Raw genomic sequence first — 27,536 nt, forward strand, 5'->3', positions numbered from 1 at the left:
CCCGGTCTTGCCCACATACAGAAGATGAGAGAGACAGCACATGGAGCAATCATGTCATTTAATGCAGTACTGGAAGATGCTCAGACATCAGTGCACAGTGTGATGCGTCAAAGACAAAGCAACATAAAACTGTTAATATTTTTCACAATAGTTCATCTAAAATTATATGCAGCTACCCAACTTCTTTATTTTTGTTAAGTAATTGTTGGTACGTACCCCAGATTTGGGATCCTTTCAGCCATTCCAGTTATACCAGCAATTATGTTGCAATGGGAGATCATAACTCCTTTGGGAATTCCTGTGGATCCACTTGTGTACATGATCACTGCAATATCTGAGGGTACAGGCCTGGCCTGCTGTTTGTTCCCTGTAATTGTCATTAAAAACAGAATATATGACATGCGGAAAGCCTATCAGATTGGGAGATCTTACACACTAACATATTATAGCAATTGTTCTAATATAACATGACTATTGACATTACATTTTACTTTCATTTGAAAAGTCTGCGGGCAAGCTTAAGTGCCTTCAAAAAGAGCAGGGACTTCTTTGTGTGAGCTGAGCAATACTTCCAGCGATTGCCCTAGCCTAGGAAACAACTTGGTTCCTGTTACGTTTCCTATATTCCTGCCGAAGACAGAAAAATGGGCAGATACTCAACTTCTTCAAAACGCCAGAGCTCCATATGCTTATGAAGCTATGCTGCAGTGGTTCCAAGCTGGCACAAGGCAAATCTGTATTTGCAAAGCTACTTTGTCATGCACTTGCAGCACAGAAGTCACATGCTGCCTCATCAAAGCACTCACAGCAAGGCTCTGCTGGGCCAACATGACCTCCAATTTCTATAAATATTCAAGTTCAATAGCTTTAACAGGATTAAAGCATTTTTAAATACTTGCACCGAAAGCAAGAAAATATGAAAACAATTGCGTGTACTCAGAGGAAAAACTACATAATGTACAATACATGTGGCAAAGCACACACTGAATGAGAACAGTGAAAGCATATTTCCCACTCACTGAACCCTGTTCATCCTGTGCAATGACCGGCAGAGAGGAAACAACTTAACAAGAACCTCATTGATTTAATGTAACAAGCAGAACATGCTTGACCATAAAAAATTTCTTGTAGTATTCCATAATTTATGAGTGGTTAACTCAACAGAGGTAACGTTCCTTTATTGTATGCAATGCTTGAAAGACCGGAAGAAGAAGGATTAGACACCTTGTTACCCAGCAAATGCATTAAAAAGCCTCAAGGAGCTAATGAGTTGTAGCCATAATTTATTCTATTGGTGTTGATTCTATGATTCAATGCCTTCTTAAACAATTTTAATAGTAAACAAAATCGGTACATCAAAAAGGGAAAGCAATCTTTTTTAAAAAAAATTGAGAGGTTATCATGTTGGCAGCACAATTGCTATTCCCCTAAACTTCAACAGCAGGCAGATTAAACTCCCAGCCCACTCCTAAAACAAAATTCATTGCAACATTCACGTGCCTTCAATGATTAGAAGACTGAAATCACAAAGAACAAGAACAAAAGCAACTATTGAATATAATGAAACCTTAAGATACTAGATTTAGCAGCCCTTCAGTGCTAAGAGTAAAAGACTTTGTTATGACAAGTTAGTTAAAACACCTTCTGAAATTCTTTATTTCTAATTCTAAGAATGTTACATCGTTTGGAAATAAATTTCAAGAAAATTACATAGTAGATTGAGACTATTAGACTTACAATAGCTGTGACCAAGTTCTATCCGGTTTAAATAGCTATTTTACATTTTGTTATTTGCGGATTTAACAGTATCGTATTACTGATGCCTTTTGCTTTTTATAAATGCAGAAGTATTTCTTCTGTGTATTCCAAATAACTTGTTTTTAATTCATCATTCATAAGAATGCATGCTAGATTTCTATCCTGGTCTAAATAGATATGCTAAAAATTATTCTTTGACATACATGACACTTGCTTGTGGAGAAGATGGTTTTTATTAAAAGCATTTTATCCACTGCATAATTTTCTGACGTGCAATCTTCCCAAATTTACTCAACAGGGTCAGAGTAGGACAATAATTTACATGATCCAAATGGAAAGAAAAGATAACCTACCAGTATCTGCCTTGGCACCCATGGCTTGCACGGAAGCCATGGTGTGAACAATGACACCCTTGGGAAACTCTGACCATGTTGTTGGTTTGCCATCCACTGTAATAATATGTCGCAGCAGTGGAACTTGAGAAACAATTTCCTGTGGAAATTCAGACATCAATCATGAAATTTGTGCCAACAAGAAAAAAAGAAGTTTATCTATTACACACATTAAAAAAGACAAAATATTTGAACATTTACAGTATCAGAGGATAAACCTATCTAGCTCAAACAGCTGCAAAGCTTGAAACTTTCCACATTTAGATATGTAGGATTAATTGAACTTTCCGCTTAGAAGTCCAAATTATTTTCCATCCATTTACTAATCTGGGTCTGATTTCAAGAAAAGCCTGCAAATAAGACTATGAAGATCAGAAGAGATAACTGACTTTCCACTCATAGAATACTGAGAGGAAAAGGTGCTGGGCAGCTGTCGACACCAAGATCATAACAATACTTTGGTTATTCCTTGTTTACTATGCTGTTTAAAATAACCAACAGCACGCAAATAAACATAAAATGATTACGTAAGCAGTAGTTAAGTATTTCAAACAAAACCCAAGTTTTAAGACACTTATCAAAGTTGCAGAGAAAAAAGATGTTATCATCTCTAGCAGATACAGTTCATTCTCTTACAATGCCCACTTCTTTCAGCATGCAGTACATATGCTCTAGTAACTTGAGAGAAAAAAATAAGGCTTGCAAAATTCCCTCTCAACATGCATCGATATTGCAGAGCTTTTAATTAAACAGCTCCTCTATGTGAAAGGTCTAGTTCCTCCAAAACACACTACGACCAGCCTCATGCAGGTTTGTTTTTCCATCTCTGTATTCTATCTGGGTCAGTAAGGTCTTGGAAACCAGTGGGCATCCTGCACTCCCAGCTTTGCCAAATGAACAGACCACCACAAAGTTACCACACATCACTTGTTTCAGACACCTCTTGGACTGGCAGTGACAACACAGGGGAAAGTTACATAAATTGTAAGAACTGTAAGTGCTGCAGGACTGTGGATGCCCTGGACAGTTAACCATGGAACAATTAATACACAATAATCAGCAGCTGACACTAACTCAATCATACTCTTAAAGACCTAAACCTCTGGAGAAAAGAGCAACTGGGTCTGAGAAGTTCTCCTTATGAAAGCAGTTAAGGAACTTCACTGGTCATTTACAGCACTTTGGAGTTCGAAGCAAGGCATCCAAGTTTCTGCAGTCTCCCAATTGCCCAGAATCACAAGTGGTTAAGGCATGAAATTAAAACCCTTAATTACTCCTACCATGTTGCTGGGATTTATTTAACAGAAAATATTCTATTAAATACAAAATACATTTGGGGAGGATTTTTTTTTTTGGACTATACTAATGTTTGTTAAGCTTTCTCTGCACTAGAAAAGAGTTCTGACTTTCTGAGCATTCATCTTTAGATTTAAGGGCCATTCTCTCCTGGGAAAACATCCAAGGAGTATGATCACTTTTAGCTATTCATATATAGTTTATACGTTTTTCTGTTCTTTGTATTTCCTTCAAACTGTTGATTTTACAAGCACTAAATCCACCCAGAAACCACAGAATTTCCTGGTGAAGGTGTTGTTCCAGGCAGGATTACAGATCTTCAGCAGTGCGAATAGCTCATTGTGTTCTCAGAAGTCATTTGGGAGCTTAAATCCCAAAGCTGACTTTTTCTGTATATGAAGATAGATACAAAATTCATGTTCTGTAAGAACTGTCTGCACTACAGAAAGGCAATAAATCACTGTTCCATACAGCTACCAGGCCTTTTACCAGTGATGAGATACCCTGGAGAAAGGCACACAAATAACAATAAGTTTTCTGACCTTCAATTTTGTTTGCATCAGTTCTTTACTAGTAATGATGGTGGTCACCTCCGTTTCGTTGAGCCCATGTACTATCGCTGCGCCTCCTAGAGTAGCGTACAGAGTAACAACTGAAACAAAGAAAAAGAAAAGGTGAATCTTTGTTTTACACTGTCACGTACAGCTTTATACCAAAGGGCTGACATTAACCTGTTCTAAGTTAGGCAAAACAGTAAAACTATTTGTCAACTAATAGGAAGGTGGTGTAGTCTTGTACTTTAAAAATACACATTATGAGGATTTAAATACAGCATAATTTTCAGTTATTCACAGGGGGAACAAAAACCAAATATTGTATGCGTGACTGTTTGCTACTTTTCATGCTCTAGTTTGTAGTATATAACCACATTACCCTTTGTAATTCTCTTCTAGATCTACTCTCTCATCTTCATGGTTTTTACCATTTTAAAAGTACACATCTGTTCTCAATTTCATAAATACACTTTTATAGTCCTTTTGTACACAGGCAAGAAACAGTATTAATTTGACTTTTCAGAATTCCTATACTCTTGTCACTAGCCTCGTACAACAGAGTGCTAAGAAGAAATTATTAGACTATTGTTGCACGTCTTACCAGCAGATTAGTTCCCTTACTTGGCAATAAATCCGTGACTATCATACTCTCCCATCTATTTAAAACAACAAAATTAAGGTTTAATCACCACAACCACAGCATTGAACTGACACCATGAGAATACAGAACAGTAAGGTAAGAAAATATTGAGGAGATGGACTATTAGAAAAGCGACATTTCTGGTATTTAAGGGCAGCTCATTAGTGGTAGTGTTAAACCACAGTTATTTCAGATTAACGATTTTAAAACCAGATTCCATCTCCTGACATTTTTATGGAATCTGCATGAGAAAAGAAAGGCAGAGGCCGGGGGGGAAAGAAAGGCAGCTCAGAAAGGAAAAGAGATATTACTCTCTCTCAAAAAAAAAAAAAAAAAAAAAAAAAAAAGTGATTTCCTGTTTTCCAAGCAAAATGCTAAATAGGGGAATAGCACCGTACTACAGCTCACCTCCTGAAAAATGTGAAAGATCTGATATCACAATTACTGAGAATCACAACATCAGTGCTGGAGGTCCTATCACATTAAGTATCTGAATTTAACTAAATTTAGCCAAAAACTTCAACACAGCAATATTTACTAGAACAAGACACCCTGTTACAAATTAGGGCTGCACTGCAGCAGCAGATCAAACTCCACTGTATCCTGAGGATTTGAAATCCATGGGGTTAGTAACTCAGTTTAGCAGAGTCAAGAAGAACTCAGAAGCAGACATTTCTTACACAGAGAAGTAAATCGCTGACCTCTACTTATTTTTTCCTCCTTAAACAGTCTATCACAGTTCAGAACTGTTGCAGGGCAAACGCACATGCACTGTGTTTTCTTTAATTTGGTGGGAGCAAAGTCCAGAAGAGTGCCTCTACTAGTTCCCACGAGCTCTCCCTACTTACTTCGGTGACCCCTGCTATATAAACATCTAGCAGAAATTCAGTTTCGCCAAGCCAACAAGCACAACCGAAACGCCACACTGCTTCTAAAGAAAAAGTAGAATCTCCAAACTAACCATTTATGTAGTTAATTACTCATCAACAAAATAAATACATCAAAAACAACCTTGAGTTGTGCAATAGAGGAAAGAAATAGACAGATAAACCATTTATAAAATGGTGTCTGTCCACGAATGATGTCACGGAGAGGAAGAAACTGAGCAGTGACTGACCTGTGAAACTCTCACTTCTCCATAATGGCACCTAAATTTTTTTCCAGCACATCTGAAAATTGTTTAGGCATTAGCCCTCCCTTCCTTTTTGTCTTGAAGATATACCAAACCCCTAAGGGATTATCTTTCGTGCATATCTTTACATATGCAATAGTAAAAGCAAGTCTTAAATTCAAAACAAATTTCAATTTCTGCTACAGATATTTTCTTTTTTCTGTTTTTCCCTGTTTTTCAGCTAACAATCCCGTTCTACCTCTGGCAAATGCAAGACTTACATAGCTTCAAATGATGCAAAAACAACAAACAAGAACATAGAGTATTTCTCATCATCAAACCACTTTTTCTGTGTGAGTAACACACAACATAAGAATTACTTTCTCCATTTTAACTCTCAAATACAAAAGACACTCTCACCAGCACCAGGTACAAAGCATGTGAACCTGTTCTGTTAGCAAGAATTCTGTGCACGTACCACCAGGTTTAAAACATTTCATATTCAGCAAGTGTCACAACACTACCAGGGCAGTTGCAGTTAGCTGTTGCGATATCTGAAAACTAAAAAATGTTAATACAGGCAATTTCGCAATGCCTTGCCACACGACTACTTCAACAAAAGCTGAGTTTTACCATTCATTCAGCAAAACGACTGCATGAATGCTGCAGGGTAATGTTATCACCTGCCAACACAGAAGTCACAACTCCACATAAGATGACATACAGCTCACATGCTAAACACCACGTCAGACAGCAGACAGTGTGCTGACGCACATCTCAACACGGGAATTTAAAACATTAGCACAACAAAACCAAAAGCATATGCATACTATTCTACACACATGACATCCAGCCACTCACTATCTTATTTTTTTCCCCCAAAATTATGAAATGTTCCTAGTATTCATAAACTTACTTCACTTCCAATGTTAGAATAACTGATGCAAGCCTTTTTATTTTATTCCCAGGACAGTCACTGAGAATCTAATATCCCAAAAGTGCTAAAAGGGAACTGACACAGTGTACTAGAAGTGTAGTTACAAAGCAACACATTTGAGAACAGCCTGTGCAGATAAATCTCTGCTCTGGAAGGAAAATTAGCAGCAGTCATTCAATGAAGAGAGGATCAAAAATATTGAATGTAGGTAGGAGGGCGCCTGGGAAGATCACACAGTCCAACCACTTGCTCAAAAGAGGTGCTCAGGCCTGTATCCACTCCAGTTTTGAGCTTCTCCAGGGATGGAGATTTCACAATGCTGCTCGGCTCCTGTTCTGGTATTTAAGCACCCTCACAGGGAACAAGTTTTCCCTATTATCTAATCAAACATTTCTGTGTTTTAACTCACGTCTGTTGCCTCCTGTCTTCTCAGGACACACCTTTGAGCAGAGTCTGGCTTCGCCCCCTGCATGTTCCCATTACATAGATTTATTTAGTCAGCACTGAGATCTCAACTCACTTGTCTTAACGCTGAGCAGACCCTTTCCCTCAGCCTCTCCTCATACGTCATGTTTTCCAACCCCTTCATCACCCCAGCAGCCCTCCACTGGACTCATTCCAGCACATCACTGTCCTTCTTCTACAGGGAAGCCCCAAACTGGACACGGCACTGTGGATCTGGTCTCAGCAGTGTTCAAACAGAAGGGAAGGATCATTTCCCTGAACCTACTTGCTGCCCTTGTGCTACCACTGCCCAGGATGCCGATGGCCTTCACTGCAACAACTCACAACGTGCTCGTGTTTAACTCACTGTTCCCAGGGACCTGTAGGTCCTTTTCTGCAAGCTGCTCTCCTCCCAGCTTTGTCCCAGCCTGTACTGGTGCATGCTGTTATTTTCGTACAGGTGCAGGAATTTGTAGCTGCCTGTGTTGAACTTTACAAAGTTCCTGTCAGCCCACTTCTCCAGCCAGCAAGGTACCTCCTCAGTAAAGGCATTAAACAACAGTGGTCTCACCATCAATCCCAAAAGGCTGGCAGCTAACTCTGTGCTGCTGATCACAGGCTTTCCAGCTAACGGCCCAAGGAATTTTCCATCCATTGTATCATGTACTCAGCCAGTCTTTATCTCACTAGTTAACTGAGCAGATGCTATGGGAGACCCTACCAAAGACCTTGCTGAAGTCACAGTATAAAACATGCACTCTTCCCCCTTGCCCAGAGAGACAGTCATCTCATCATGAAAGGCAAAGAGGCAGATGTGGAAAAGGTATGGGCTACAGTAGCTTATCCTGTAAATAACCTGACCCTTAAAGCTGAGGGGATAATACAGCATAAGGGAATACACAAAATAACCATTCAGAACTGCGTGAAAACTGCTTTATAGTCATAACTCTATGGCTTATCAAGCAAATGGTTAGAGCAGAGAGGGATCATTTTAGATACAATTCTGCTAGGCTTACTTCCAAAATCTGCATGATACACATCTTCGGTGTAGGTCAGTGGTAAACCACAAATTTCTGCACATCTGGCTTTTCTGACCTGGTTCTTAATAAAGAGGATTAAACATGGTATGGGATAGGAGAGGTCAAAGCCCACAAAGAACAGCAGCTTTTAGGGTGTCCTTTGTGAAAATAAGGGATGCTTCCTGGAGAATGCCCCCACCACAGGCCTGCAGTTATGTGGGTGGCATATTAAGGCACAGCAAGGAAATGGACATCAGAAAATAACGCCTATACCAAGCCGAGATCAGCACTTGATGGGTTTCTTCGCAAGACACTTAGGCCTAGAGCTCCTGCACACATCCTTGTGCCTATGCTCAGGCTAAGATAGGGCACACAGCAGGCTTTCTGCCTTGGCTGGGATTCATCTCCAACACCTCGTGGCCCCTTTATGAGGAGAGGGGAGCAGCCTGGCCTCACATCTGTCTCTGTGTGGCGCTGCGAAGCGAAGCTGTGTGAGGACAGCTCCAGCCTGGTCTGCTGCCCTTCAGAAGGCCCCCCCAACACAGCCTGCAACCAGCCCGTGTACACAGCCAGCACCAAACTGCCAGGAAAGCACCTTCTCCTTGAACTGAATCTGCACTGCCCCACTCGTAGTGGTGTCAGCAATGAAATCCCAGAGGACTAAAGGATCGGTAACCAGAAGTTAGACCGTCACCAGACAGAAGAGCCCAGAAGACATCTCTCTTACAGTCACTGCGTGAGAAAATAAGGGGCGTCATCCAGCTCAGAGAGCTGAGTCTCAGACCACTGCCAGGGCTAAGGATCCAGTTACTGTACGATTAAACCAGATACTATCAATGAGAGTGAGACTGACTTTAAATAGCTCACCAAAACTAAACATAGGACAGCAGTTTCTGAAGTAGCAAGTAGGACTCAGGGCCATTCTCAAACAAAGTCTCAGATTAGCATTCAAGTAATATTAGAATTCGGTAAATGACAAAATGGGCTATGAGAAAGCCAAGAGGCAGAAAGAAGAGATGGCAAAATGAAAAAAAAAAAAAAAAAGTATCAGTCTCTGCTTAAGGCATGAATTAAGGAGTGTCTTACAGCTCGGTAGATGAGTTACTAAGCAGATTTTAATCAGAAAGAGCTCTCTAAAGTAAGTTCATGACATACTCATTCCTTTTCACTTTTTAATGTGATTAACTAAAATCAAAATTGAAGAACTGACAAAATGTCCAGTTAAAATAAAACTTAGGCACAGATGAAGGTTTGACGTCAACTCCTTAAATTGAGTCAACGCATTCATGTGCGATTTTTGTTTGTTTGTCTTTAGGAACTTGGGAATCTGTACTGATTTGAGATTAGAAGAAAACAAACCTCTCTCAGAAATTCATTGAGCACTATGTATTTACTGAAACCATACTCCAGCAGCAAACACATACAGGTTCCCCCATTTAGTAAAGCAACTACCAAGTACACAGTTTCTACCTCATGCGGTTTTGTGGGTTTGTTTTTAATTTTTAAGTGTTCTATATAAACATCATATAAACTTTTATTAGTGTGTAAAGTGAAGAAAAAGGTTTATTTTCAGATTGCACTGTTAGGTTAGAAGACATTAAAATCCTAGGAAAGCCTCATACTTACGCTGGTAGTTGCACATGAAGCAGGCTTGTGCTGCAATCATCCACTCAGCTCTAGTCTCACAGAAGATAGCAATGTTGGTCTTTGGTTGCTGACCCAACACTGCTAAGCCATTTCCAAAATTAACAGCTTTAACGTATACATCTTCATACGAAAGCCAGGTGTACTTGCCAAGGATGACCTAATAAGGACAATAAATTCAATTTAGAAAACAAAAAGCCTTAGCATATGCCCTACTTCATCTTTAGCCACATGAATAAACCACAGATGTTTGAAGTAAAAACTGTTTGAATTATAATACCACTTCATTCAATGTAATGAATGATGTTCTTCCCCAAGATTACAGGGGCTGTGGAAGCTCCAACACAAATACTGTGACATCTCTGCGCACGTTACCACCTCTGTGGCTGTTCTCACAACAGGAGAACACACCATTCCCACTGTGTCCTACGCAGATATGATACTTAGGTGTTAATCTGACGAAAAACACCAAGAAAACTGTAATTCAGAAAGCACTATCAATGGGTTCTCGGTCAGAAATTGTGAAATTCTCTTCCCTTTGTTTGTTCTGAAACTAATGTCGGGGGAAGAGTAATCTCCTTGCCATTTTTTTTTACTGCTAAAACAAAAGTGGGACAGCAGACTGGACAGGAAATTACTGGCAAATATCAGCACTGAAAAGCCATGTGGAAAAAGTTAAGCAATCTCATTTTTCTTCATCATGGGAAAGCTGCTGCACAGGAAAATTGAATCTTAATTTACAGTTCACTACCTAACAGGTTTCTGTGCATACACTTGCACTTTGTGGTACCATTTTCTCAAAGAGCAACAGGTTATTCTGAGGATATCCTAGAAATTTTCACATACAGATGCACTACCAAATGTTTTGCACTGAAAATTCAGAGTCTAAATGATTATACCTTACCTGGCTAGTTATACAAGCACCCTGACAGTTTTGGAACATATTTTCATTGGCCAATTATTTCAGACCTTTACTTTCACTACAATGCATTAACAAAAAAAAGATTAAAAAAAAAAAAAAAAGAAAATGTCTCCCTCATCACCCCATTCTGTTTTCCAGACTTAATTCTTCAAATTTAACTAAATTTTGATGTTGTAGGCTATAAAATCTAACTTTTCTGACATCTCTAAGGCTGTATTTCCAAACTTCCTAACAAAATGGATTTGAAAATCTCTTTCAAATTTTAATAGAACAGAAAAATAAATTGTAATAGAATTCTTTTATCAAAACACTTCGTCACGATAATGGCTGATGTTAACCTCTGAAGAACTGCGTTGTACTCCCTACAGCCTTGTTGCATACTGTTCGTTAACGTACACATTCAGCAAGGCAATGCTTTCTTAACTCAGGATAGACACAGAAGAAGATGCTTAGAAATTTCACAAGTGTTTTCATTAGAAAATATCATTTATCAAAACAGGAAAGCAGTATTTGCCATCAACAGCAACACTCAGCGATTCCACAAAAAATAAGCACATCTCACACAAATTATCTGCTCAGGATTTCCTGTCTTATTTACAGAGTTTGCTTCAGCAGCAAGCAGGCTGTTCAAGAGCCCAAAACCTTAAGATGACTGCCAATTCCTCTGCTGTACCTGGCAGAGAACCACAGCAGTGATGCCACCTGGTCACACGCAACACCACGGGCAGTGCCTGGGTACCGGCTGGTAGGATGCCAGGGAGGACCTAAGACTTCATCTGGTTGACACACTACGGTAGTTCTGGTGTGGAAATATTTTCATCTTTCCAAATAAAATACTGCACATTTTCCAGTCCATTAAAACGTCAGTCACTCCAAATTCTAATTTCAGGTTGGGGTGTTCTTCCCCCAGACTCAGTATTTTTGACACACTTGCAAATTCTTGGGAAAACTCAGTTTCCACCACCTTACGCTACTTCAGAATGGTATCAGAAGGCCTCACTGCTGCTTTCCCTTCCTAAGATGTTGAACAACCCACAGACAGGGCAGGGCCTAACACACTGGAAGCCACATTTCCGAAGACCACTGATGTATGGCCTCTTCCAATCAGGCTATGTTGACGTCTACCTTTGCTGCTGCTTTCCATGTATTGAAATTTTCATGTCCTCTATACCCTCCCTATAACGTATTCATATACTGCCTCTGCCCATATGCCTCCTTCTTCTGGGCATCCCTGTACGCTTCCTTTGGGGAACATAGAGCAGGTTTTGGTTTCTCTCACCCTTATGTTTGAGTCCTGGTCTCCAAATGCATCTCTCTCCTTGGCCCTTCCCTCAGCAGCTTTTCACAAATATTTTTTCCCTGTACAGTTTGTACTGTAAACAGCCATTAAGACTGATGGTAAGCACCATCATCTTTTGAGTGTCCACACACATGCTTTATTTTACAGCTTTCGGAACTTCTTCCTGCTTGGTAACTACTTACACATGTAAGGAACATAACGGTCCAAGAGTTTGCAGGAGAAGGGCCCAAGCAGCCAAAATTATTCGTAACCAATTAAACAGACATATAAAACCAAGCATTAAATCAGAAGCAACAGATATCTGAATGTTTTCTTAGAAATAGCATATTAATAGAAAAATGCTGCCCTCTAGTGCATTCAGTTTTTAAATACACTTAACTGCAAGTTATTAAAATATTTAAATTATGTACTTCGGTGCACTGGACAATATTATTAAATATCAGTACTGTGTTAATATTTGGAAAGCTGTCAAGCTTTTAAAGAATAAATATTTGCTACTTGATTAACTTTTTTTTTTTTAACCTGGGATTTAGGGCAACTGTATTCACATCCTTAGTGTGACAGTGGCATAAAACGATCTCAAAGAAACAGCAGGTGCACGGAGAGCCACAAAGCTACCCGACCTCAGTCACCACCCACAATCTTCTGAAAAGTAGCTTATAAGGTGCAAAGAATCTCAGCTACAACTTGAAAACCACTGATCATGAGTTAAATATACTTCATGGTAGAAAAACGTATTAAAAATGCAAAAGAGGGTGTTTGAAATGTCTACTTTTGGCCTTATTTTACATGAAAACATGGATTGTTACTCAACACTTCTGGGGGGAAAAAAACACCCTAAGGTATTACTTACATAAGAGCACCCTATGTTTTTCATCATCATCAACTACCCTTGTACTGCTCAACGACTTGTCATGGCAAGATCCTTCTTGCAGCCCCACAGCAGGTTTCAGTACCAGCTAACCTGAGCATCATTTCTTACAAGGAACAGGTTGCTACCTTGCTGCTCATCTCCCTCTTTCCAGATTGTTTTATGGCAGTGTTAGAGAGCACAAAGTTCACATTATGAAACCCCTGCCCCCATAACCACCAGATAACTACCTGCATGCTTCATTTCCTGCCTCTGTTTGCACTTAGCAGACCAGGACAAGGCTATGAAACAGCAGGCTCTTTAGCCTCTTTGATGACGTTCTTTGCAAGCATTTTGTGGCCATCAAAGTACACCACCTCAGCTGGACCACTCCTGCTCACATGCTTACTGGTTCAAAAGAGCCTGACAGGTTTTAGAAGCATCCCTTTCCCCTACCAAAATCATGTCATCTTTTCAAAGTTGTGTCTTGTTCACTATGCTTCCACTAATGCTGCTCTTGATTACCAATTCTTTATCTTTTTTTTTTTTTTTAAAGCAACAAACAAAAGTAAACAAATGAAAAAAAAAAAGACACCTCCAGAAAATTATGAAAATAGAGCAGAAATCTACAAGCCAACAAAATCCACATACCAGCATATATGATATCAAGCACATGACAACGAAACCTATAGCTAGGGTTATACAAAATAATCAACCAGCAGAATAAAGTGCACCTTATGGGCACCAAATAAAGTTTAAAAACTTATAAACTCTGCACTTCTTCCTCAAGTTCTTACATCTTAACTCAAGGATTTTATCCTGACTTGAATACATACTTTATGAAATTGATAGTAGGTTATTTCATCCCAACATTAAAACATTTTTTATGAAATTTTTATTAGGTATGCTGTCAAATCTTTGTATTAAAGGACACCATAGAAGGAAACAGGAACATTGACTACATAGGAAAATTTATAGAATGCAAAAGCAAGCAGAAGAATATGTTTTGGTTGTTTTTAATGTCTATGAATTTCTGATTTTTTGGCCAGTAAAAAGGAGTAACTCTTACAAACAGTATCACAAAAATTGAAGAAATTACGGATTATCACAGATACCATTGCTCTCAGAAGATATTACAGTAGTACGTGATCTTAAAGATGTTAAATATCTAGCTTTAAATAATTTTGCTAGCGCGAGTTATTAAGTGTGAATACACTCAGTTCTTCTAAGAATCAGAAGCTCGCTTTCAGGGGATATTTATTTACCCAAATAATTTCTCATTAATTAGGCTAATCTAACTCCGTGCAATTTGCACATCAGAAAGACACCTTCTAACAGATTATGCAATTCAGTACACAGATCCACAATTTGCATTGAGATCTGCCACTGACTTGCAGAAGACCTCAGAAAAATGTATCAATCATTCCCACCACTCCATTCGATTTCTGGAATGGAAAAAAATAACAAGTTTTGCAACTCCTATAATATATACCAATTATACGCATTACACATAAGAATTAAGAACTGTCATGTACCTTTTCAAAAACTTGCACCAAATAAACCTTAGTCTTTGCCTTCACTAAAGGGAAGCAAGCAATAACAAAGATATACGGTATGGAAGACAAAATTCAAAGGAAGAGAACCCTACCATTCAGAAACAAAGGCACCTTGTGAAATTTTCACGTTTACTCACTTGCTAAAACATGCTACGAGATATTAAGAAACACTGTATTCCTAATGGAAAAATAAAATAAAAAAGTAAAGTTACGTGATAATGCCACAACCTGGAACAGAGTACTGCTAGGGCAAGCATGGTAACCGACCAGAATGAACTGCTGTGTCAAGCTTAGATAGAATTACCTAGCTTAAGTAATTTCTGAGCCTAAAACCAAGTAATTTAAGTAGGTCAACATCAACATTCTTCAACTTTCCACTATTCGGAATTAATTGCTTGCATAATGGGAAAGGCTAAAACTCCTAAGTTCTTAAGTCTTATGCTACTAATTATATTTGAAGAACAGAGCACAGATCATCCGCAGCCAAAATTCTGATCTGTGCTCAAAGCCCAGTTTGCACAACATGAACTTCTTTCTGTTTCTTTACAGGACAATGAAGTAAGAAAACATGCATCAAAACAGATTGTAGGTTAAACAGCACTTACCTCAGTTAAAATTAACTCTAATGTCCGAGAGGAAGCTTCACTAACAAAGCTTCTGTAAAGATTTTAACATAATTTTGCCAGGCACTGACACATAAACCAAATTCGACTTTAAGCATTAAGCTCCTATATCAGAATTAAAGGATTCTTTAAACAATATAATTTTATTATATAAAGATTTTTTTTCTTCTATAGGAAAACTGATCTTAACCAAGAATTGTCTTAAGTGCATGTAGTTAACTTCTAATACAGAAACAAAGAACTTGAACACTTATTTGCGCATATATGTATATCCTCTTTAGGGTACCTTGACTCGCTTCTTGAGGCAAAACTACATTTTTAAATGCCTCTGAACAAACATGAATCAGCAACCAACAACACAGGCTTGAACTAAAAAGGCTACAAAAACCTCATTCCCTCCAAACGAAGTTTTATACTGAAATTGCATCTCCCTCCCCACACTATGATTACAGATTAGCAGAGGAGTAGCTGGGTAAACCTGTTAATCCTTAATTTATAATTAAGTTCACTGAAAAGGCACACCTGAGTATAAAGCATCTACTAATTTTCTCTATTATATCTAACATAGTTCAGAATAATACAAAGGGAAACCTTTTTTATTCACCTAAAATAAAAACTTTAAAGCCTCTTAAGTCATCTGCTTTTTTTTTTTTTTTTTTTTTTTTAAATAAACACATTTGTGCTTTTTTTTTTTGGCTGAAACTCTTTGTGCTTTTTTTTTTGGCTGAAACTCTAACAAAGGATATCTACCCAAGAATGCAAAAAGAAGTTTTAGATTTCTTTTATGGGAATTAGACAACTTAATTCTTTCCACAACTACATAATCTAAGAAGACAAACTTTCTTTTTTCACACAATTTGCTTCGCTGGGCTAGAACTGTTGCAGCAGAAAGCAAACACTTTGAAAAAAGATCTTGAAGACAGACAGCAAAAACTTACCTTTTTAAAAACCTTTCCTGACGGTTGGATTTCATCTTCCTCTTTCAGGATTTCACGTGTTCCCAAGAGCTTTTTGTCCTTAAATTTTGTTTTAGCATACTTAAAAACTTTGTCGAGTGTGTCACACCCAGGATATAAAACTGAAGCTAGGCAATGTAGACTGTTAACAGACCTGTACGCACCCCCAGGTTTGTTATTCACAGGTTTAGCTTTCACCTGCTTGGCTTTTGCTATAGCCTGCCTTGATCCTGAAAATATGTACCATGGAATGTACGTTACAACTGAGTACACCAAGATTATAAAGTTTATAAACTGCAGAAGAATGGGGTTGATGTTATGCTTCAACTTCATTTTGGCAGCCTCTGAAGGTTACAAGGGAGAGTCTGACAACATGGATCAATCAGACAGGGATCCAAAAAGACCTGAGAGAAAAAAAAATAAAAAAAATAATCAGTAAACTCTATGTACACTGGGGAAAAAGGGGGTATTTTCAGACATGTTATTACAATCTACTTCAGAAGTAGGCCTTTTTAATGCAGAAATTAGGCTAAAAGTCTTAATCCTTAACACAAACGTCACAAGGCACTGATACATGAGGAAACATTTCCATTCCCATCTAACAGACTGCAGTACTGATTAGTATTATTCTTTTGATACTGTACAACACAAATACAGAATTGTTAAGGAAGTCGGGACTTGGGGTTTTAGTTAAATTACACATAACATTTTGAGATAAATATAGACCATTCACATATTCAAAAGATTCTCTCCAATCACACCAGAAGTCCTCTATGCCTGTTCTACCTAGTGATCTGCATGTCCTTCAACTGGAAACAATCAACCTCCATACAAGCCCTAAAAAATAAAAAAAAAATAATGCTACTATTCTAAAAATGGGAACCCTACTCACTAAGTATGTTCAAATGCTTTCCAAGCATCATACAGACTGGGACACCTACCTAAGAATCTTCTATTCCTAGAGACTTGCAACACTTTTTTTTTTTTTTTTTGAAACATAAACAAACATGATAATAAATTAAATAATAGTTCATAAATTCTGGAGAAAGGCTTTAAAAATTTCCCCCAAATCCTAGCAACCACAGTATAAAGAGATTGTGGAACTTTTTCTAGTGTCCTTAACAATCCCAGTACCACTTTTCCTTTTTTTTTTTTTTTTTTTTTTTAGTATCATTTACCACATCTAACAAACACGATTCAACTTCCTATTGTGTTCTACTGTGGAGGAAAGAAATTATCTAAACAAAAGATCCACAAAATCAAAAAAAATAATTAAAATCATTATGGGAAATCAGGGGCAATTGTCTTAATGGCTGAAGATGAATTTCTGCAACAGTGAATGAGCTACCAGTTACAAAAATCATTGTTTTACACATAAAAGCAACATAAACAGTCTGACTATAAATACATTTCATTTAGTTAACCGTTCAAAGGTATTGACAGAACTACGTTAAGAGTAATAATATAAATCAAAAGACTAATACTGATATATATGTAAGATGCACAAATTTGAGTGTTTTTTTTTTTTTTTTTTTCCCTAAATGAAGTTTTCATTCATAAAATACAATGCCAATACTGTTTCATTTTTGGTGATGTCTTACAACATTCACTGAGTTTGAAAATGCTAAAAAAAATGCTAAAAAAAAAATAATGCTTACAGATTATTCTTCCACAGTAATGGAAAGAAAACTTGCTTCATTACGAATCTTAGATGTATAGGTCCTTTTTTAAAGGAATCAATCCAATATTCTCCATTCGTAGGATGGGATTAATTCTACCTTTCTCTAAATTAATTTCTTAGAAAGCCAGCAAAAATACTTCAGTATCAACTTCTTCCCTAACAAGCTACTGTAACCTCATCACTAACACTTCCTGACTGTAGGCAGTACGGCCCCCAGACGATATATACTTAAACAAAACATGGGAGCTCTTCATAGCAGAGACTTAAGGGATCAAGCAGCAGCAGGGCAAAGGGATTTAAAACCAAAAATGGAACAATGCATACATTTTAATTTTCAGATCAAAGGCAAAACAAGTGATGACATAAACAAAACACTTAAGTAGGCTAAAGGGTAAATTCAGTAATCGTTTGAAGAGACTTATGTTCTTAGGCTGTCACTGAAGGATACTTAATGGAAATAATCATGTGCCAGCCAATAAGCTACTGCAGTCCAGAAAAATTATGTTGCTGTTGATGGCAGCACAGAATGTGATGTTTTAAAGCAGGATCCAGAGTCCACCAAACGTTCACCTGTTTTACGTAAAGGTATGCATTGTACTATAAACTTGACTGGCCCAGCTCAGGGAAAGGAAGAGAAGACGTGTTTTTTCTTTTCTCCTTATAAAGCTGGAGAAGTTCTTTGTGTCTACGAAGTAGAAAAAGAGTTTAACCACCGTGACAAGAAAAGACGAGAACAACTGACTTAATACCGTTTGGACAATTCTTCAAAAAAATTCCCTGACAAATAAACAGGCCTGTCCCAAAAACATTCCCAGTAGGTTTCATAACTTTCAGGGAAGCACCGAGACCTTCTAGAATAACAGCTTTCCATTTCATTTTGCACACCTTCCAACAGCTTTATTCCTGCCTCAGAATGAGAAAGGTAACTTCTCCACTCTTTCTGGGGAAAAAATAAACAAATACACCAAGGTTTGATCTTAAGATCTCTCCTCTGACTTAACTGGAGCCTTGCACAACAAACAAACTTGGAAATTAGTTCTTTAAATTGCAAGACATAAATTGTGCTAACCTGTTATTTCATAATGGCTGCACTGCAACCAAAGGTCTAAGGAATGCTCCAACAGGGCAGGTGAAGACGAACTACTTGGGAATGTCGCTCTGGTTCAGAAAAATCAAGCATACAGCACAGAAACCAGCTCTAGAACTCAATCCTGATAAACCTTCATTGCCCTAAGTTGCTAATTATTGCAGCTTCTCCTTTGTTAAGTTGAGGCTATTACAAGTAACTTATTTCAAACAGATTATTTTAAAAATTAACCCTTACAAAAAAGAATTTTTCCACTTCAAATACTTTTTTTTTTTTTTTTTAAGATAGGGAGTATCTTTTGCAAATATGGTTTCTTGCTTTATGGGCCAAGTAAGACTCAATTTTCCTATCTTTATAATATTCTAAGATTTGTTTGAAGATATCCTTGAAGTTACAACTTGCAGTCAATCTATTAATACACATATTTCTGATCATAAAGAGAGGGAGGATAAGTAAACCCAACATTCGGGGGCAGGGAATAGAAGGCAGAGAAGAATGGAATCCTAAATAGTTTTAGTAGAGTATTGGCTAGTTTATTTCATTGCAACAAAGCCCACTGCCTTTATAATACCTGAGTTTTGTTCTTGGTTAACTCCCATTTAGTCACTGACAAATAAAAATACACGATGCACGTGAAAACATCTTGAAGTTAGTGGTCCGCTCTGCAGAGTAGCTGTAAACATTGAGGTTCTTAAATAACATGCATGTATTCTGGTTCCATGCAACAGTGTTGGGCGGTTTGAGGAATCGGTTTTCAAGCCCTGACCAGTGATGCAAGAAAGACTGGCTGATTAAATCCTGCAGGAAAGAGCTGCTAATTTATGCAAAAGCACTTTTACAGAAAAGGTGTTGATGCAAATGTTTCTGCACAGAACAGCTGTTCTGGTTTTATGTAATTCTACTGCACAAAGCCGTCACCAAAGAGCAGAGTAAGGCCATGCTTTGCTTTGTTTTTCTCCTGTTGTTGTTGTGTTTTTTTTCCCCAACAGCGAGGAGAAAAGGCAACCTGCACACTCATTGAAGGGTCTGGGGCAGTAAACCGGCAGTGCTCACGACTGATCCTGCTTAATGCATAATCAGTGATTTGGCCTGATATACTTCTTACACTAATACTGTTACACCCTTTAGTTTTAGAAGCAAACTTTTGTTAAATGAAAGATAAAATCCTTACAGGAATGTGTTTACTAATTGACCTGCTTACAGTAATTACACTACAATAAAATCACAAAGTAACAAGAAAAGAAAACCTTATGCAACTTCTCATTGTGGCAGGTACTGGTACAACAGCTGATACAAGGTGCTCCCGTCTCAGTTTACTCAACAGGTGCTGTCACAGGCAACTGCAAAATCTAAAAATGGAAAATCCCAATTAAACATGGCAATTGCAAAACACATCCTCTGCTCTTTCACTGGGCTTTTGTAATAAATAAATAAGTAAATCTCAGCTATATCCAAGTTAAAATCTGCTACAACACCCATCAGATTTGGCAGCCTGTGCCACTTGTCTCCCTGACAAACTCCAGCTCTCTGGTGTCTCTCACTGTAATGCTGATTCCACCATTCTGGGTGGAAAAAAAATATACCTATCCTTGCATAAAATACATTTCAGCATTAGTAATAAATATTCCTGGAAGGTTACATAAAACGGTAATCATCACACGCATTGACTTTGCTCTACTATACATCAAGGCTTTATTATTTAACACCCCTTGTGGAAACAAGTCACACTTAAAAACCTGTGCCAGCAATTCACATTTAAATACACAGCAAATGTAAACACTTCCCATTACTTATTATTTACAAAGCTATTCATTTCTTAAGCAGATAATCTTGTCCGTCCAGCAAACCGGCTCCCAGAAATGTTGGTCCTTGAGGTGAGCTCCCAAGGTGCTCCCACCCAACTCCTGCAAGTTCCCATGACCAAACTTAAGCCATCTCCCATGACCAAACTCACACCCCAGGGCTCCAACATCCCCACTCATGAACACTTCAGTCTATGTTTTCATGTCACAGGAGCACACGCAAAATTTCTCACATCAGTGAATCTCACAGACAGGAACTGATTTGTTAACATTCACAGAAACGATAAAAAAGGGTTTGCGACAGGGTTTGGCTTTACTGGACGAAATATCGGAGCATCTGCATGTATTGTCTGACACCCTGGTTAAAAAACTAGCTCACGACAATGTAACAAAGCACATAATACAGCACTTAAGCTGCATTAGAAGTTAACCTCTGCTAGTTTCCATCTGGACTTTAAACATTTCGTTGCTAGCATTCAGCAAGTGCACTTTTTATTTTTACAAAGATCTCTAAAAGAAATTACCATTACTCATTTATAAATATTAATGTACTCGTCTGTACAGAAGAAAATGAAATACGCAGAAGTAGCTAGCAGCCTCTGTTTCACCAGGAAATTCCCTTCGATATGAAGCGAGATGTATCCTGAGGTAATGAATGTTGGCAGGAGAAAAAATTGTAACATACACCAATATCCATTCCACAAGATGAGTTTCAGACAGTGATATCTGAAACAGATGTTCCTCGCAGCTCCAGCAAGAGTGTTTTTGCGTATTTCTTAAGAGGAAACGGAGAGGATGGAAATCCCTGAGAGCCCCAGAGCAGGGTGGAAGGGAAGAGCTGGGACCCCGCACTCCTGCCCCTTCCTGAGCAGCCCCACCTGGCCCCACAGGGCTTGCCAAGCCCAAGGCCTTTCATTGAACCATGAGGGTTGGAAAAGCCCTCCAAGATCATCCGGTCCAACCATTACCCTACCACCAATGTCACCCACTAACCCATGTCCCTAAACACCAGGTCCAACCTTCCCTTGAGCACCCCCAAGGACGGTGACTCCACCACCCCCCTGGGCAACCCGTCCCTGTGCCCGACTGCTCTTTCTGAGCAGAAACGTCTCCTCATTTCCAACATAAACCTCATTGACACAACTTGAGGCCATTGCCTCTAGTCCTATCACTAGCTACCTGTGAGAAGAGGCCGACCCCCAGCTCCCCACAGCTTCCTTTTAGGTAACTGTAGAGAGCTCCCCATGAGGTCTCCCCTGAGCCTCCTCTTCCCCAGATTAAACACCCTACAAACACAAGCAGATTCCCCAAGCCACCTAGACACCCCCAGGAAGGCGTGCTGGCAGCACAGGCAGGAGTTAGGACTCATTTGGGCCCAAACAGTGGCCGCAGACACACCAGCCATGGCCTGGGATGAAGCAGCTCCCAGGAAAAGCATCCAACAGGCCGCCGGGGCAGCCGGGGTTGCTCATGAGGGGAGGGTTTTGATGCGGCTCAAGCAGATTTAACGCTGGGCCGCTAATGAAAACAGATCGTTTGTTTGCAAAATCCAGCTCTCTGCCCCCATTGTACCGACACACTAGCGCCTGTGTGGCCAGGAAGGAGTCAGATTAGCTTGCTGATCCAATTTTAAACCTTCCCGTCAATGCAGAAGGGTGGATTTTCCTTTCTGTCAACTTTGACGCTTACTGGAGCCTAGGGTGAGACACTGCAGGAACCTAAGTCACCAGAAAATTAATACTGCAGAAAAAGGTAATTCGGGAGCAATACTTGAACAGGCACTCCTAAAGCTACTGTTAGCTAAGAGGCATTAATAACCTTTGAAGATATTAAAATCAGCTGATAAAAACAACTACACTGCAGTTGTGTATCTTAGGAATGGTCCTATTCGGAACATTTTAAAGCCAAGGATTTCATGGATTGACATATATATCTTCTACTAAGAAGAGAAATTAAAAACAGGTAGCAACTGTTGTCAGCAAACACAAAAGTACTTCCCAGAAAGTTGCCAACACTGCTACCCCTAGCACAGAGAAAAAAGCAGAGGAATAAACACAGTTAATCAAAGCCATTCAACCAAGTAATGGCTAGCCCAGGGACACAACCAGTGCTGCAACTACATCCTTGTCTTGTTTTCCTCCCACTACATAGTATTGCTTCATAGGAAAAAAGTGTCTTATTTCAGACACTTTTAATTCATCAGACATTGTCAGTATATTGGTTTTATCCCTTCTCATAAGCAGTTAATACAGCATTTAAGAGATGTATTTAATGCCACACAAAGCTAATGCTTTCACTTCTGTGTCAAAGAAAAATTTAATGGGCAATGAACCTTACTACTGCTGAAGATCTCAAAGTAACTTTGATATCTGCACGTTAGCTGCCAGGAAGAGACACAAATTCCCATTTCCCAAGTCCACTATTAGATTTTTAAAACACTATGAATTATACATGGAAGAACAATTAAACAAGGACACCAATATCACTACACATATAGTAAGGAAAAATTCTGTCTACAAATAAAATGGAAGCTTAATTATTATCCCCAACCTTTGGCTACTGGAGAAGTAGCCAGTCAGTTATCACTGCTGATTTATCATTCTCCAAATTTCCATCATTTTGCAGTCACTTAAAACAATCGCCCTAAGTACTTCCACTGGGAGGCAGACTGCATTTCTTCCGAATGGAAGGAACAACCAGAATGGTGTGATGTGCCATTTGCTACTACAAAATACAGCCTCAGATCAGTCCTCTTATTTATGGGAAATCTGAAACCTCAAGGTATGAAACAGGCTCGGTTATTTAAAACATTAAAATAGAAACAGAAGTTCTGTTGCTGTATATAAAATCTGGCTGCATGCTGCATTCTAGTCATATTTGTCAGATCAGAACAAAAATCTAACCTAACAACACCAGAAATTTTTAGCCATTTTTAGCATGCACAAAAACATTTTCACTTACTTTTAGATTAATTATTTTACTATAGTGCGACAGTAAAAATTATTACCCATTATCCTATATTCCTTTTAAAAAATATCAGTGGCCAGCTCCAAAATCTGGTAAGAACATGTATTTATGTTAGATTTTTCTCTCTCTCTAACACTTCTTTTCTTTGATGGGCTTCTGTTAGGGATAACCTTAACGCAGAAGCTCTTCAGAGAACAAGCAGTAGATGAATACCCTTAATTCAAGCAACAAAGCAATATAGAGACACCAAATTGACATTACAGGTTTCTGAAAAAAAGTGAAGGATTTACTCCAAGCCTTTAAAGGAGCTCCTCACAATAAAAATATCAGCCAGTGGAACAACACTTTCAAGAGGAATTCCACAGCACGCTTGAAAGCAATAAGGATATCCTCAGCATGATTAAAGCCATCCAACTGATAAAGGGGCACGTTTCACCACTTCATTCAAAAGGCTGAGCTGTTGACTTTTCCATATACTTCCTCTCCTCAGGAAGGCTCCGATTGCTTGCTGGATTTTCTTGTTTGTAACACCATGGGGTCCATTCATCTACAAGGACTTGCTACCAAAATATGTAATGGATTTGTTCCCACCAACAGCTGCTTTCCTTCCCCCCACTGCGGTGTCTGCATCTCCCGGGCAGGAGGAACCCCTCTCCCCGGCCGGCAGGCCTCGCTGGGAGGCCCAGGTCCCCAGAGGGGTCCACCACCTTCTCACCTTCAGGTTCCAGACTACATTTTGTAGCAGTCCCTCTCAACACAGAGCCGTGAGCCACTAGGCAGACAGGCAAACGGCACGTTTTTGAGCTGTCATTTGGAAAATGACAGCCGCAGGACAACACTTGCACAAGACTCTGTGGGGACTCGATGCCTCATGAAGGGAGCCTCTCCGCAAGGGCCAGGCAAGGTGTACCAGAAGCAGCATCCATAACAGAGTGTATAAATGCAGAGCATAAGCCATGGAGCTTTCTCTGAGCATGAACAGAAAGGGCAAAAATGAAATTCACTCATCCTAAATTCTGTGAACGTGAAAAGTTGAAGCACACTTTTTGCAGACTTCTATCCCAAGTTATAAAAGTCAAAAAAGTCCCAACACCAGCCTTCTGTTTACTAGACTGCTCACGTTTCTATCTGTGAAATCCCATCTCCAGAACACGCTTACAGATTGGCTCCCAAGCTGTGTTTCTGGAGAAATACTTCAGGATCTTATTTGAACATATACTCCAGTCGTGCTGCAATGTACAGAAAACACTTCTCCCCTAATAACCTCATCTTCAAAAATTACTTGGCTTATTTAACTCCAGATTTCCAAGAGGCTAAAACTCAACCAAGCCATGGCTTACGAGACACCAGGAGGCTGCAGACGCATTTCAGCGATGGCATCTCGTTTGAGATACCATCCTATTTTCTAACCCTAGAACTAAGAGGACATCAGGACAACCCTTCTTGGCTGCATCACAGCGAATATCATTTCCTCACTTTTTATAATCCCCTCTTGCTTTTTTGTAAGCAAAGCCAGGCAGGATCCGGGATGAACGTGCTTGACAATTCCTCAACATGAAACAAATGCACAACAGGGACTCATTACACTATCGGGAGTCTTATTCCAGACAAAGGAACATGAAGAGTGTGATCCTCAGCTCCAGCTCCTCATGTGTCACTCTTAAAAGCAAAACTTAAAAACCCAGGTGCTGAAAACAAGGGTAACATCTAGCACCCAGTGATGTGGACTGGAGGGGATAAAGAGGAGCAGGAGGTAATTACCTGCTCATAGGAGATAATTTAAGTCATTAGTTCAGAATTGGTATACAAATGCTATGTAGGTAAACAGTTTTTGGCAGAAAGGAATCCTGTTTTTCTATTCAGGGAAAAACAAACACACCCTCAGACTCTGGTTACACAAACAAGACCAAAATACTCTAGTACCTGGCTGTGCGGAGTCTTCACCACTATTTTTAAAACAAGAACATTGACCTTGTTAAGAAGAAAAGTGCCAGTGTACCAACAGCACTTGTAGGAACTTTGTGAATATGCTCAGCCAAAATCATTTTGCCTACGTTATGCAGATGGTCAAACTAGATCAACAGAAGTTGACAATTGGAAGTCCAGAACAAACTATTAAACATTTCTAGAATATAAGAACAGAAATAAAGTTTGGGGCTCATGAAGCAGCTAAAATACACTTCAAACACAGACATAATTACATCTTTCACTAAAAAAAAAAAAAATCCCCAAAAGAATCGTGAAAGATAAAGCTAATTATGTAATTAAAATATATACAAATTCAAGTGTCAAACTCTTATCACAGGCACATGCACAGAAGATGACGTCCAGCTGGAAAGATCTCTCCTTTCAGGAACCTGACCTGTGACTGCACAACGCAGGATGTGGGCAGAATTTTTTTCCTTTTTGAAAAAAAATTTTTTTTTTTTAATTGGTAAGCAACAGATTTTTGAAAATAGAAGCTGCCACAAGTGCCTCTCTGACTGTCTGCTTTAGCTCCTGACCAAAAGGCCTGCGGCCACCTTCCACCTCCCACTACCAGCCTTGGTCAGGCAACACCTCCGTGGCCAGGAGGCTCAAAGCCTGGGTCACAACGCTGCTGCACTTGGTTGGGAAGCAGATTTGTGCTGTTTGCAAAAGTCTTCGACGTTATCAGGTTAAGCTATTTATGCAGACTGTAAGAGAACTAGAAAAAAATCTCCATAAGCATCGTTCTCTACAAAGAAAAAAAAAAGCAAACCTACAGTTATCACCACTGCAAAACATTTTTAGATATCTCAAAGCTGCCCATTAGGAAAATTATTTCTCTAGTTGCAGCATCCCTAAAACAACACAATGGAGCAATACTTCATCAGAACAATCAAAGATGAAGCTAGAAATAAACAACAAGCCCTGGCGACAGAGCTTCCCAAGCAGCTTGTGAACTTGGGGCTGCAGAACAGACGTAACTCGCAGCCAAGCTCCCTGCCCCGGCACTGCGGGGACTTCTGCCTCCTTCACGCCTGCTGCCATACCGTCTCCTCCTCAGCACTCACCATACAAATCCTGACACAATCTGGAGACAAAAGCAGCAGGTGCATTGTACATCTGGGAGTATAACCACCTAAACCCTCCCGCAAAGCCCTCACAGCCTTCAGCTTCTCCCTGTTCCCTTCTGCCTCTCTCGTGCACCAATATACTGAAAAAACAGATTACAGACTTCTTCTTTACCAAATATGAATTACACACATCTAGCTTTTAAGAACTCACCATGCATGCTCCACTTTCCAACTTTTTTGTAGGTTCTCTGAGCCCATAAATTTTGATTTTAGGAACAGCTTGGTGAAACAACTGCAGACCATGCGGCGCCGCTTCACAGAATATATTCTTAAAACCAGGGCTCGTAGAAATCACACCATATGTTTGCTCCAACAAGCCTTATGCCATCATGCACTCAGACGCATGATGCTGTGCTAACTGCTCTCAAGTCTGCTCAAGAAGCAAAGAAGCCAAGCAAAACCTCCCTCTGGACACCACCGTTTCTTGCAGGTCTCTCAACACCCAACATGAACAAAACACAGCAAGTTCTACTCCCTGTTCTGGGGAGCAGGAAGGCAGAAAACTTTTTCCTTTAAGGGTGCAGAAGAGCTGTTGCTACTGCTATATTATATTCATCTCCATCAAGTCGCCTCTACTCTTTATTCTCTCTTTTCCCCTTCCAGGTCTTACCCTGGTTTCACCTATTAGATAGAAGCATTCAGGGGAAGCATGGTACTTACACCGTGCCCAGAACAAACAAAATACTCAGTTTCCAGTTTTCAAGTGAAATGGGAAAACGCTTGCAGTTTGTTACTGCTGCTTTTGACTATAAACAGTGAAAATCTGCAATTCAGTAACTTTTGACAAACCTTGCTATCTTTCCTGCTTTTTAGGAAACTGATAAAACTGCCAAGTCAGTCTGTCCCGCATGCGATGCTGTAATTAACAGCATGTCTTTGTAATAAACAACACTCCCAAA

The 27,536-nt window shown here is 39.3% G+C and overlaps 1 protein-coding gene across 1 annotated transcript in view; it reads right to left on the reverse strand.

Annotated features, from left to right (window-relative positions):
- ACSL3 (acyl-CoA synthetase long chain family member 3) overlaps positions 1 to 20,119 on the reverse strand; it is a 37,036-nt gene extending 16,917 nt beyond the window's left edge. Inside the window, exons 1-6 of the mRNA XM_084291829.1 lie at positions 20,018 to 20,119; positions 15,985 to 16,406; positions 9,778 to 9,955; positions 3,989 to 4,098; positions 2,112 to 2,250; positions 217 to 367 (exon numbers count right to left, since the gene is read on the reverse strand). Coding sequence (XP_084147955.1) covers positions 217 to 367; positions 2,112 to 2,250; positions 3,989 to 4,098; positions 9,778 to 9,955; positions 15,985 to 16,335 — 929 coding nt within the window. The 5' untranslated portion in view covers positions 16,336 to 16,406; positions 20,018 to 20,119. The remainder of the gene's footprint in view (positions 1 to 216; positions 368 to 2,111; positions 2,251 to 3,988; positions 4,099 to 9,777; positions 9,956 to 15,984; positions 16,407 to 20,017) is intronic.
- Between the last annotated feature and the right edge of the window lie 7,417 nt (positions 20,120 to 27,536).

This window comes from Netta rufina (assembly GCF_964035555.1).
Source record: "Netta rufina genome assembly, chromosome: 9".
Taxonomy (NCBI): Eukaryota; Metazoa; Chordata; class Aves; order Anseriformes; family Anatidae; genus Netta; species Netta rufina.